At 56.9% G+C, this 13,362-nt stretch overlaps 1 protein-coding gene across 1 annotated transcript; it reads right to left on the bottom strand.

The window, feature by feature from the left end:
* Positions 1 to 80: 80 nt before the first annotated feature.
* SIGLEC15 (sialic acid binding Ig like lectin 15) lies at positions 81 to 11,447 on the bottom strand. The gene is made up of 6 exons (XM_004752343.3): positions 11,396 to 11,447; positions 4,525 to 4,584; positions 3,756 to 4,139; positions 2,272 to 2,652; positions 1,828 to 1,858; positions 81 to 162 (listed from the first exon to the last, which is right to left on the bottom strand). The coding sequence occupies exons 1-6, from the start codon at positions 11,445 to 11,447 to the stop codon at positions 81 to 83; spliced, it is 990 nt and encodes a 329-aa protein (XP_004752400.1).
* Between the last annotated feature and the right edge of the window lie 1,915 nt (positions 11,448 to 13,362).

The raw sequence follows: 13,362 nt of genomic DNA, 5'->3' as shown, positions 1-13,362 counted from the left end.
GAAGGCTTGTCCCAACCAAGCCCGGCCTTGGCCTCTGCTCCTCAAGGGGTATGAGTGGATGCCAGCGGCCAAGGGGCTCCTCATGGTACACACATGGCTGCTGGCAGGTCCCGAGGTCTCATCTGGCTCAAATTCTCATAGTTGGACTCCTGAGCCTGGGGCCTGTGGATGGAGAAAATAGGTTGACCCTCCAGTGCACAAGTGGGGATATGCCAACTGCTCAAACCATGCCCCGGCAATGGGCAGGAAGGAGAGTTGAAATGGGGGCCCGGCCTAGACCCAACAGAGCCTGGGGACTGACTAAGGTTGGAGAGAGGGCAGCGGCGGCATCTGCGGAGCAGGGAGGAGGCCTCCATGTGGACGGCCTCCTGGAGCCCAGAGACACTGTCTTCTGGAGGGGTTCTCATCAGTGGCATCAATAGCCGTCTTTGCGCCTGGTGCCCTCCACACTCCTCTTGCCAGGCATGGCCTCCTGAGCCCCATCTGCTCCCCGGCTCCTCCCCCGGGACGTCTTAGCGCCCGTCTCAGACGGACCTGTGCGGGCTTGCGTCCCCTCCTCCCTGTCATCGTCATCTCAGTCAGCGGCACCAAACCAGGGCTCCCTGGCTGCCTCCCTCATTCGTGCTGCCCACCCGGGCCCCTGCTCAGCCCTGCCTTCCGTCTGCCCCACCCTCCGCCTCCTTCCGAGCACCCAGGCCAGCCTCCCCAGCAGCCTCCCGGAAAGTCTCCGGGCCCCCACTCTTCTTCAGATGGGGCCCCCCGGGTGCTTCCCATCACCACTCAGTGACTTCCCATCGGCCCCTTCCTGGGTTGCCCCTGAGCCTGTGACCCACCCAGCGGCTGCCTCCCTCCCCAGAGCTCTGCTGCGTGGCCCTGTCCATTTCCTTCACAGCTCGTACTTTAGAATCGACAAGGAACTTGTTTATGTGTTTATTAAATTCTCCACATTAAAATGTGAGCTTCCTGAAGTTGGGGGGTTTCGCTGTAGCTTTAGCACCCAACACAGTGTCTGGTACATGGCAGTTTCTCCGTAAATGCTTGAGCCCTCAGCTCTCTGATTTAGGTGTCACAGTGAGCTCGTGAGTTAGCAACACAGAGGGAAATCGCACTGGTTCTCAAGAACTCGGGGGACTAGAGAGAGGGCCTGGGCTGGTCATGTGACTTGTAAAGCCTTCAGGGCATGGACAGGGACAGTTATGGGAATGCCTGGGCTTGTCCAATAAGCCCTGTTCTGCCTCCCTATATCCCTGTCCCCAGGCACCTTGCCTGGGGTCAGTGAACTGGAGCCTTTCTTCCACGCAGACCTTCACAGAACAGACACGGAGAGAGAAGGGGAGCCTGGACAGCAGGGCCAGTACGTCCTAGCCTAATCCCTCTGAACGTCTAATGGCATTTTGTTTGCGAAGGCTTCGGCTCTGGGGGAGAATGAGTACCCCGAACTGGCTTTTGTGTGAGTCTGCCTGTTCCAGAACGCTGGGGAGCCCAAGAGGAAACACAGGCTCGAGGAATCACATCTAGGTGCGGACGTAAGACGGGAAAATGACCCTTCAGCACCTCACACACCAGTGTGAGGCCCAAACTGTAAACGCTGGGGGAGGGGTGGGTGGGGAGAGCAGGTCCCCGTGGCCTGGTCTGGCCAGAAACAACTTGGGAGACTGAAGAGCAGGACTTCGGGAGGCTGCGGGGGAGGTCAGAACCCTGATGGAGCCCCAGATCCCAGCCCTGACCCTCTTCCTGGTCTTTCTCCTTATGCCGCGAGCCCCAAGAACCCTGCGTGCCTGGGCCAGTGGGGCCTTAGCCCTGGGTGGGCGAGGGTAGGGTACTCACCGTGGTGGGGTGTCCGGGGTGACTGGGTGCTCTGTGTGAGGGACAGAGAGAGAGACAAAGAAAGGGGGAGGCGTGAATCTCCATGGTAGCCTCAGGCCACAGGCCCTGCTGTCCTCTCCACCCCACCACAGAAAGTGGTCCGAAGGGACACTCAACAAACACGAGGTAGCCGGGTACGAAGTGTCCTTAGAGATGACCAGGAGTTAATGATGAGAACCCCGGAGGGAGGAACGGCCCAGCAGAAAAACCTGCCTTTCTGAGGACCACGGCGCCCAGAACGCTTGGTGGGTTTTGGAGAACCGGCAAGAAAAGACAAGACAGCGAAGCCACGGCAAAGGCCACAAACAGAGCAGCTGTGACTAATTTTGGATTTCGTCCCAGGAGAGTGTGAGGCGGGTGCTGCTGACCTGGATGGTCTGAGAGGCTCTCAGGGGGTGAACTCACCTAGGCGGCGGCGGGCTGCAGCGCGGGCGGCCAGAACGCCGAGCAGCAGCAGCGCCTTGAGGCCGAGCGCGCCGAGCGGGAGGGCGAGGGCCGGGGCCGCGGAGGCGCCGTGGAATCGGAACAGGTAGACGCTGGCCTCCGCGTGGCCCAAGCTGTTGGAGGCCGTGCACGTGTAGCGGCCGTCGTGCGCCAGCGTGGACAGCTCGGCGGTCACCTGGTGGCCGTGACCCTGGCCCGGGCCCGGTGCGGGGGCCGAGCCATTGCCCAGGGCCGGGCCGGACCAGTCCAGGGCGGGCGGCGGCTCCCCTTCGGCGGTGCAGAGCGCGCGGAAGGCGTGCGCCGGGCCGGGCAGCACCGACAGGTTGACGATCCGCGGGGCGGCTGCGGGGCGGCGACGGGGTGAAGGGGGGGCGGGGGGGGAGAAAGAGGACTGTGGTCAGAGAAGCGGCGGGGAAGGGCAAGGGCAAAGGGAGGACCCCTCTCAGTCCCTTTCAGTCACCAAGAGATTTGGGGCCGGTGGCGCAGGGAGGAGCGAGTAGGCGCTCTAGCGCCACGGTGCCAAGGTCCCCATAGAGATGTGGCCTTGGGCAAGTTATTTGGAAGCTCCGTGCCTCAGTTTCTTCATGCGTAAAATGGGGATCACTTACCTTATGGGGTCGTTGAGAAGATTTGGCAAGTTACTACATGTGAGGTGCTTGGATTCGGGCCTGGCTCACAGGACATGCTCAATCTATGGTCGTTACTGTGGCTGTAGCTCAGGGCTAGGGACTGTCTGCTGGTAGGCTTTCAAGGGCACTTCCCATTCCCAGACAACCTCACCAAGATCTAGAGTTGAATGTCTGGGTCTATGGCAGGGCAGCGCAGGCCCTGGGAAGAAACTGGCATGCACTTGGAGAGGCGACCCAGCCAGCCCAAGGGCGCATGGAAAGTTCTGGGCGGAGTGGAACCCAGAACGGGATCCTCACAGCAGGAAAGGCTAGGATTTTAAAAAGTTCCCCAGCTCATTCCAGTGCGCAGCCAGAGTGGAGAACTACTGCTCTAGGGACAAGGTACCCTGGTCTCCACTTTTTAAGGGTCTAGCAAAGTACTGCGCACTTGGCGTCTCCCTGGGCATCTTTCTGGTGGGCTGTGTGTGCCCTTCAGTGCACAGAGCACACATCCCACGGGGGCCCTTCCCATTACTGTTCAACTCGTGTCCCTCCCCCTAGACTGAGAGCCCTGGGCCCATTCACTCCCTACGAACTTCATCTGGATGCCCATTCCCCTGGCACCACTCAGTTCTGAGGGCCAGCATTCTGCACTTTTAACAACTTCCTGGGCGGCCCGCATCCATCTCCAGGTGTGCGGCCCCCTGCCCGGCAGAAAGGTGCTGTGCGTCGCCCCCCTCTCCACGCCCTTGGTGGAAGCTGTGCGGGCGCCCCGAGGCCCCGGGGGACACCACGGGAAGGCGGCCTGGAGGCAGGCGGGAAGGGCGCGGCGCTCACCGGTCACGTGGAGCCGGATGCCGTGGCGGCTCTCGTAGCGGTCGTGGACGTCGCCGGCGAACTCCACGCGGCAGAAGTAGCGGCCATCGTCGGCCAGGGCGAGGCGCTCGACACGCAGCGACAGGTCGTTGCGGCGCGGGTTGCCCAGCAGCCGGAAGCGGCCGTGCAGGCTCAGCGCCGTCTGGCAGAGCTCGCTGCCCCGCGCCGCCGCGCACCGGAACACCTGCGGGCCCGCGTAGGCCTCGCCCGCGCGCCAGATGGCCGTGAGCGGCCCGTCGTAGTGGCGGTGCGGGTGTGTGAAGGTGCAGGGCAGCACGGCCGCCTCGCCCGCCGCCGCGCTCACCTCGGCCGGCACCTGCATGGACCAGCGCTGCGCCGGCGCACCTGCGGGCGCCCGGGAGCGTCAGCGGACTCTGGGGGAACCCCTCGCTGGGGAGCCTGGAACCCGCAGGACTCAGGGAGCACCCGGGGGGGGGGCTGGAAACCCCAGGGTTTCAGGAAGCATCTGTCTTGTGGAGACCCAGAAACCCTCCGTGTGACTCGAGAGGCACCCTCCGGGATTTTGACTCCCATGACTCTCGAGGTGCCTGGCCCCTCTCCGCCCTTCTCTGGGAGTATTTGCTTCATTCGGGGACGTCCCACCTACAGGCCCATCGACCGCATCCTCTTTCCCACACCCCTGCCCTGCGGCAGACAAGCCCCAGGATCCGTGGTTACCTTACAGCCCCAAGCACCCACCTCCCACGATGGTGAAAATAAAAACACTTACTATGAGCCTCTGCGTTGAGCAAGTTCCCTGTAGTATCTCTTTTGGTTCTCACAAACGATCCTAGATGGAAGCACAGTTATCCTTGAGTTACATGTAACAAACTGAGGCACAGAGAAGTTAAGTATGTAAGTAAGGTCACACAGCTAGAAGGAGGCACAGCCAGCTTTCAGACGGGACTGCCCGACTCCACAGCCAGCAGTCTAGGGCACTAAAGGCAGGGAAGCTTGGGCCTCATCCAAGGAGCCCAGCGCTCCCCGTTAACAGAATAGAAAGAGACCTCAGCAAGGGATGGTAGGTTCCGAACTTAATGTGTTGAGCTGGTGGATGAGGTCCCTTTAGAATCCAGGTCAACTCAGAAGGGCTTCCCAAAGCCGGACAGGGAGCGGAGAGCCCACAAGTGGTAGATGTTCCTGCTGTGTTCTTGCTCCGGGCTTAGTTTCCTCACAGCCTGTGCTGTGAGCCTCTGAAGTATGGTTGAGCTCAGGTCTGGGAGCTGTGCTCTGCCTCCAGCTCCAAGATGGCTGGAGAGCCCCTGTCCTTGTTGTCCCCTGCGTGTGCTGCTTTGGGGAGGGGCTGAGCAGGTGGGTGAGGGGGGATGGGGCCTCAGAGGACCAGGCTAGGTGGCGGTGGTATCTCCCCGAGGAGGGAGGACAGGCTGGTAGGTCTGCCCAGCTAGAACCCCGAATGCAGTTCCCAAAAGGGATCTTGAGAGGGAATAATATAGCTGCTCTTATATTTCCCGAGAGCTTTGTAATTCACACGGTTCTTTTATATACATCCTGTCACATGACCCCCAAGACACCCTGGGGGAGAAAGGCAGGGAGATATTGTTATAGCTCAGAAAACGGAGGCCCAGAGTCACACAGACAGAAGATGGGAGAAACCCAGCTTTTCTGAGTGCTCTTTACTTATTGGGGGTACGTCGTGCCTTGGGTAGGAATCTCCTCAGTCCTCCAAGGAGCCTAGACTGTGGATGAGTTATCTACAGGGGGGCACAATCCTCCCGTATAGAATCAACATCTATCACTACACACACGACCACGTTGTTCTTGGGACACACGTTCCTACGCGGTGAGGACCCTTCTGGGACCCGTCTTGGCTATCATGGACCCATTAAGCCTTTCCTTCTCTGGTGGAAGTTCCAGGCCTTCCCTTGCCTCTCACTGCCTGCTTCGTGCTCTCTCTGCAGCATAGTTGCCTGAGATGGGGCTCTCAGGTGTGTGCCGCAGGTGTGTGCTGCGGGTATGCTGCAGGTGTGTGCCACAGGGGTGCGCCATGGCTCTGTGCCACAGGGGTGTGCGCAGGTGTGTGCTGCACCAGCAGCATGGGGGTACGAATTGGGTTGTGTGAGCTCTGCCTCATATAAAACCACACTTTGGGCTTAGGCCAAGCTTGCCATCAGATAAAAACTATGAGTTCTATTTTCACACAATGTGCTTGTAAGCCAGCTCTTGTTTCTGCAGGACAAGTGAATTATGCTTTTGACCTGAAGTGGAGGACATGACATTTATCTCCAGTTAAGAGCTTGTTTGTTCAGTTGTTAATAATCAAAGGGCCTGGTTTCAAATCTGAGAAGCCCTTTCTGAAGCTTCTGCTGGTTTACTCAGCACTCCCAGATGCAGAAAGTGTTTCCCCCTTCTTGAGGCTCAGCCTGTGCCTCGGTTTCCCTACAGTTCCACCCTCTGTAACCTCAGGCTCCTCTGACCTCCTGCATCTTGCAGGCGTCCTGGAGCCAGGTGCTGATCCCCCCAGGTAGGTTTTGCTATTGTGCACTCATCAATGAGCAAACGCGTATCAGACACGGTCCCACTCTAAGCCAGGCACTTGGATACAAGCCAAGGTTACAAAAATCAATCGGATGGCGTATCAGCCTGCCGGAGCTCACCACTCAGAAAGGGAGACAGATCTGCGAACACATAATTACACTGCAGCTTTCCAGGTCTGCTAATGAGGGACACCGACAAGGTTTCCTTTGTCTGAACAAGATTCCTGGCCCATTTCATTCACCACCTCCCTCCCAGCCAGCCCCAGGCCTCTGCTGAGTCGTCCTCCAGAGGGAAGCATTTCCCCAACCCCCAGCCTGGGTCTGGCATCCTTCCCCTGTGCCCCAGGGCTGACAGATGTACTTTCTCCCTGTGGGCATGGGCTAGTCAACTGTGTGTCTCGCCCAGGCACCCAGAAGCTCTGGAGGGCGGATCTTTGGTCATATATGTGTTGTTACTGTCTCACCAGGCACTTGCCACATAGTAATCGCTGTTGAATTGCTGTCATAGAGCAGAAGGGAGGGTGACCAGGCTGGCAGGGGAGGGTGGTGGGGGCTGGGGGAAGAGGTGTGCAAATATCAGGCAGGGAATGCTTGGAGGGAGAGAGGAGGCATTCTTTCGGCGGAGCCTCGAGAAAGGAGTGGGATTTGCCAAACCTTGGCGTAGACTGCAGGTGCTCTAAGCGAAGGTGGCAGGTGAGCAAGACCAGAGAGGCAAGGATGTCAGCATCGGGGGGACAGGGCATGCCCAGATAATGGGGCCAGAGTACACAGTGCTTTGGGTGCTCACTGGGAGACACTCCTCATATCATTTCATGTGCACGACAGCCCCATGAGCGACTGGCAACAGCCCCTTTTGGAGAAGGGAGGCAGAAGCTCAGAGAGGCAACGTGACTGGTGCAAGTTCATCCGACCAACCAGAAGCAGAGCCGAGGCTTCCCCTTCTGTGGTTCCTGTTCCTACTTTGTCCCCTGTGCTGTGTTGTCCCGGCATGACAGCCCAGTTTGGAAACATCCTGAAGTGTGATCCAAATGGTAGCCACCCCTCCCCAACCCCTCCCTCTCCCTGGAGGATTCTGCTGTAGGAGCTGAGTGGGCACACAGAGGTCCTGTAGTAAGATCTTGGCTCCTGTCGGGGGGATTTGTGTTTCCTGTTTGCCTGCTGGATGGTGTTTCCAGAGGCCAGCGCCTGCACTCCTCCTTACGAGGAGACTTTGGACGCAGGGAGAGGGTGGCAGGTCCCCGCAGGGATTGCCCTGGGGAGCAAACGCATGTGCTTTGGCAGGAACCCAAGCTCCCAGCACCTTGTGACATGTGTTGCTCCCTCCAGCAGCTCTTGCCCATATTTAGCACAAGGGAGGGGATGCTCTTGGACTGAAACCTTGGCCCCTGGTTGTAGAGTCTCTGATCTCCCTGCCCCGGGACCATTAGACCTCCAGGGTCAACAGGAGACCCAGATTCTTCTCGCTATCCAGTATGCCGTCACTCCATGGTGGGCCCGCCTTCCAGCTTTGGCACGGCTGGACCTGGGGGACAATCTCACTTGTGCTCATGCTTTCCCCGCCTTTTATGAGCACCCGGTCTGAGCCTGGCCCTGTTCTAGGCTCCTTCGCTTACTTACTGGGGGATCTTCGGGCAGGTTACTTAATATCCCAGCTGTCGGGCTCCTCTGCTGCCAAATGGGGCACCTGATACCTTCCTCACGGGCTTGAGGGTTGAGTGAAGCCACATGTAGCTCGCCCAGGAAATGCTCGATGCACGTTAGCCTCCTGCTCCCGCCAGCCCTGCAGAGGGAGTATGGCTGCAAGGTAGCGGGGTGGGGACGCCGAGCAGTGGTAGGGAGGTGCTCTGGGCATACATCTCGAGGTGATGCAGCAGGGGTGAAGACGTGGTACCTTGACATCCCACCTTTTGTAGCTCACGTTGGCATCTTAGATCAGAGGGGCAGTCACAGCTGACTGCGGTCTGGGGCCAGTGTAGGCCACGGGGTGCTCTCCCCAGAGTGCCTACTTAGCTCATCTCTGTCTGTGCTCCCCTCAGCCTTCTCAGGGCCCTGCTCCCCGCCGGTCCTCCTCTGCCCCAGCTAGGACTTCTCAGCCCACGCGGCTGACCATAGGAGCCATCAGGAGCAGAAGCAGCATCCTGGCTCATGAAACTCTCCCATTGATTTCCTTCGGGTCCCATGACAGCAGGCCATCTCCTCCCCGGCCTTTCCCTGCACCCCCACCCCCGGCGCTCCCCTGCACCCCCCACGAGCTAGGGTGACTGCTGTGATTTGTCTTGCCTTTTGGTTTGTTTTCTGGCAGTGGTTCCAAGCTAGTAAATTCCTCTGAGCCAGGCTGAGCTCCGGGCTCCCCACCACTGCACGCAGGTGGTAGAAAAGATGGGCCTTGCCCCCGGGAGACTCCAGCACTTTAGTCCAGGCTGTGACACCCCAGAAAAGTCACCTGACTCCCATGGGCCTCCTTAAAGTAGGGACAAGGGTCTTTGCTTGTAGAGCTATGGTGGAGAGTGAACGAGCTTCTTGTCAAGGCTGACACAGAAGTCCTTGAGGATGACCGCTACTGTGACCCCTCTACCTGCTTCTCGGAGGTCTGTGGACCAGCTGCACCCAAGCAGTCAGAGCTCCCAGACCATTGTTCTTCCCACTTGCCTGTTCCCTGGTGTCTCCAGCTTTCCAGGAGCAGACTTGTGGGGAGCCAGAGGGGAAAGACAAGGGAGAGTGTGCATGAGCCCCTGGGAGATTTGGGGCTGCCCCAGGGCGCTGGGTGCTGGGGGGTGGGTGGCATCGGTATGAAGGAGAAAGGCACAAGAGGTAGAAGAGGGGTTTCCTGGACGAATTCCTCCCACTTCACTTTTGCCAAGGGCCTGCCCTGGTCCTTTGCTCAGAGATGTGTTTGGGGAGGAGACTGGGACTTCGGGCACCGGCTCAGGAAGCCCCAGGGTTCCCGTATAGCAACCAATGCCAGGCTGATCTTCCAGTCTCCTGTCTAGGTCCGCTGTCCCATGGAGCAGCTCACAGGCGAATGTCTCCGGGGGGTTTTCAGAAAGCGGGATCCCCTTACCTACATCCTGGACCTCTCGGGGTAGCAGTGAAGACGCTGCCAGTATGAGAAAAAGTGATCTCCTCCCCCAGAAGCCTCAGCCTCCCTGGGCAAATCTGACCCACAGCAGGAGCGCTTGTGTGATTTGGGTTTTGTTCTTGGGCACGTGACTGCTCAGGCTTCCTCTAAGTCTTTTCGTCTTTAACTGATTCACAGCAGCTGACCCTCAACCGGAGGAAAGAAATCAACCCAAGCCACCCCCACCCCCACCTCGCCTCTCTCCAGGGTATGTGACTTCAGCAAGATTATCCTATCATTTATTGCACAATCACTCAGCCCCAGGACCGGGCTGGCAGGCTTTTGTCCACGATCTAATCATCCTTCACAACACTCGACCGGGCGCCAGCATCCCCACTTTTCTGATGCTCCCAGGAGTGAGGCCACCTGCCCAGGGCCACACAGCTAGTAAGTAGCAAAGCCGGGATTCAAAGGTGTATGTGACGTTGACACTCACGTCTGAACCGCTCTCTTACCAGCCCCAGGTCTGGGCGGGGTCCCCTCCTCCAGCCCCTGTTGTCTAAGTGGGGCCCAAACCTAAATCATCCCAGAAAGGCGGCGGAGTTACGTCACTCTGGGAAAAGAGAGCCTCCCCGCCTCGTCGCCCCCACCACTGGGTGTGTGGTGGGACAGGCGGCAACACGGGGTGGGGACCCGTGGGGGCCTGGTCTGGAGCCGCACATCCACCCACACCTCCCATTGGGGTGTCTCTGCGCCTCTGTTGTCTCATCCGGGTAAAGGGAATAGAGTAGTTCCTTTCTCAGTAGGTTCCGAGGCTTACGCACAGTTCTAATTAAAGTGCCCAGCATGTCTAAGAGCCGTCTGTGGGCGGGTGCTGCAATTATCCAGACCAGACCTGACCTGGACGCTGCCTGTGTTGAATGCTCCAGAGGAAGGAGAAGGAGTTTATCATCCAGTCGTGGAGACAGGGCCCCAGACGAGGAACATGGACTAACCCAGAGCACCATGATGCCAGTGAAGTCACCAGGCCATGCATGATGGCCTGTGGCCCCACTGGTGGGAGCACTGATGCCGAGTCCAGAGGCCCAGTCATGGGAGGGGCTGGAGCTCAGAGGATGGCCTCTGTCATTTATCCTGATTGCCCCCAACTACCTCGTGCCTCAGAATGACCCTAGAGACAGGGCCTCGGTGGCACCGTTGGTTATGTGTCCCATTTTTGCTTTTGGCTCAGATCTGATCTCAGGGTTTTGAGACTGAGTGCGCTCCGTGCAGAGTCTGCTGGAGTTTCTCTGTCCTCCTCCCCCCAAAATAAACAAATAAATACATCTTTAAAAAAAAAAAAAAGTGACCTGAGAAGACGGTTGAACATGCAGACTCCCGAGCCCTGCTGTCTGATACTCTCCTTCTGCAGATCGGGCGAAGAGCCAAAGGAACTGCATTTAGGTGAATGGCCCTCTCGCCACCCAAATTCTCAGGCAGTTGGTCCCCAACCAAAACACTGTTCCTGGAGACATCAAGTCACTGAGCTGAGTGACCAGTGACGTTGTCACTTAAGCCTGCTGCTGAATCCCATTCAGCCCTTGGGATCCCAGTTCTCACGGGATGCTCAGGGTGTCCTCTCTCACTTGCCCCGTGTCCCGTGGGAAATCACCCCCACCCTTACCCCAAACTATCGCGCGCCTCCTCCCCTCCACTCTGGGCTGTGCCCATGGAGAGATACAGCACTTGGAGGACCACAACCCCCGAAATCCCTCAGAGCCTGGACTGTCCTCTCCTGAGCTTGCCCGTCATCTCCCAGGATCCTCACGGCGGGGGCGAGCAGGGGGCCTTTCTACAGGTGGGGCCACGGAAGCCCCGAGAAGTCAGAGGATTGCCCCAGGTCACTGGAAACCGAAGGCAAAACCTGGGCTTGAACTTCTGACTTCCGTCGCCACCGCTTCCTAGAGTGTCCAGCTGCCCCAGGTGCGAGGAGAGAAGACCGTCCCTGCAGTTGTGTGAGCATCTATTCTGTTCTGAGTGTGGGCCAGAGAGAATAGTGGCAGACTCACCCATCGGGAGGATGCCCACCAGGCAGGCCAGGAGTCCGATGGACCGGTCCATGCTGTAAGCATCTGAAGACCCTAAGCCAGCCCCGCGCTCGGCTCAGCCTCCAGGGAGAGGCCTCTCTGGCGAGGCTGTACGAGAAGGCAGGGGAGGGATGGGCGGTGTGCTCAGGTCTGCACCCCGACCGGGCTCCAGGCATGGGAGGAACTGGGGAGACGTGGTCAGGCGGCCTGGTTATGATTCGATGAGGCCCGTGGGGTTTAGTCATGTGGAAAACCGACAGGGGAACCACTCGGATGATTTTCCAGGACAGGAAACAGAGAAGTACACGAGGAGGATGAAGGGTCCTTTCCATGGTCTCTGGTCCCTTTGGAAAAACTGCTGTGCTTATGGTGCCGGCCTCCCCTTCCTCTCCCCTCCCTTCTTTTTCTCTCTTTCTTCCTTCCTTCCTTCCTTCCCTCTTTACCTTCCCGCATTTTTAATGTGCCAGTATAGGTTTTCTTTTTTCATTTCTTTTATTTTCAGAGAAAGAGAGAGAGGGAGACAGTGTGCTCCGGAGAAGGGGGTCAGAGGTGGGACTCAAGCTCACCACCCTGAGATCGTGACCTGAGCCAAAATCAGGAGTCTGTGGCTTAACCAACTGTACCACCCAGGCGCTCCCAGCGTGGGTTTTCATTTTGATGAAACTGTCTTAAGGTGGCCATACAGATTTTGAAGTCGTGATTATTCACAGAAGAATAATCATCTCCCAAACGTAGTCATCACTGACAATGCTTACATGACCCAGCTGCATAAAAGGGAAATAGTAAAATTATTAAGCAAATCAATCCAGACAAACATGTCAACATGCTCAGAACATCAAAATGCCAGATAGAAATATCTTACTCCAGGGGCAGAAACTTTGTAGCTGTTGCAAGGTTGCCAGAAAGCTGGACAGAGGAGCAACCAGGTAAGGGCCTGGCAAAGGTGAGCCAATCCGTGGCTAGAGGGAAATGTTTTAGTGAGGATAAAGGCTAATCTGTTATGGGGTGGGGGGGCTCTCAAATACAATAGATTAAAAAAAACAGAAGGTGATTTCTCTCCCATATGACAGTCCCAAAGTGAGCTGTTTATGTTGGCAGGTGGCTTGCCTCTCCTGGTCATTCTGGGGTCCAGTTTCCTCCCTACCCTTACACCCTCACCCCCTTCCCCTGTGACATTGTTAATGCCTCTTACCCTCACCCCCTTCCCCTGTGACATTGTTAATGCCTCTTAAGGCCGAAAGTGGTAATCAGGCTCATTCACCGGGAAAGACAACTCTAAGTCAGTTGGCTTGTGTTTTGGGTTATCTGTGATCCAAAAGGTGTATACGTCACATCCACTCTCATCCCACTGGCCCCGCTGCAAGGGAGCCCTGGAAGTGAGGGCACTAGCAATGCGGTGCTATGGCCACGTTACAATTTATTACCATGGAAGCAGGGAATAGATGTTGCCAGGTACTTAGTTACCTATCTCTGCTACAAATGTTTGCTAGAACTCTAGAAAACTAAACTTTGGAAAAGAATCGATTCCATAAACTCTAAAGGTGTCATTGAAGGGTTCACCCATATTTTATATAGCACACTGAGAGAGAGAGAGAGAGAGAGAAAACCTTTCTACCTTTTTATAAGTGTAAGATGCCATTGACTATAACATGTACCCAGAATTCAGAAATGTGAGAAACTGGGCATCTTAGAATGGATGAGATATCGTTCCTTTTTAGCTTTTTGGTTATATATTCTCAGTAAGAAGAGACTTTTCAGAGAAGTCACCAGTCCTCCCGATACTAGAAGGAGCAGAGGGAAGAGAGGCAAGCCTGTGAAGAGGCTTTTCCTTCCACTCCTGGTTTGCTGAGAGTTGTTAGCATGAATTAGTATTGAATTTTCTCCAAAATGTTTTCTGCTTTTATTGAGATAATGCTAAGATTTTTCCTCTTTAGTGAATTACATTGGTT

Source organism: Mustela putorius, unplaced genomic scaffold (genome assembly GCF_011764305.1).
Source record: "Mustela putorius furo isolate JIRA1106 unplaced genomic scaffold, ASM1176430v1.1 tig00003858_pilon_pilon_pilon, whole genome shotgun sequence".
Taxonomy (NCBI): domain Eukaryota; kingdom Metazoa; phylum Chordata; class Mammalia; order Carnivora; family Mustelidae; genus Mustela; species Mustela putorius.
The sequence above is the reverse complement of the archived record's forward strand: the minus strand, read 5'-3'. Positions and strand labels throughout refer to the sequence as shown.

Coding starts and splice junctions, on each gene's coding strand:
- SIGLEC15 (XM_004752343.3), bottom strand. CDS start 11,447: ATGGACCGGTCCATCGGACTCCTGGCCTGCCTGGTGGGCATCCTCCCG. Junction 4,585..11,395: donor GGTGGGCATCCTCCCGATGG/GTGAGTCTGCCA, acceptor GCTTCCATCTAG/GATCGTTTGTGAGAACCAAA. Junction 4,140..4,524: donor GCTCAACGCAGAGGCTCATA/GTAAGTGTTTTT, acceptor GGGCGCCCGCAG/GTGCGCCGGCGCAGCGCTGG.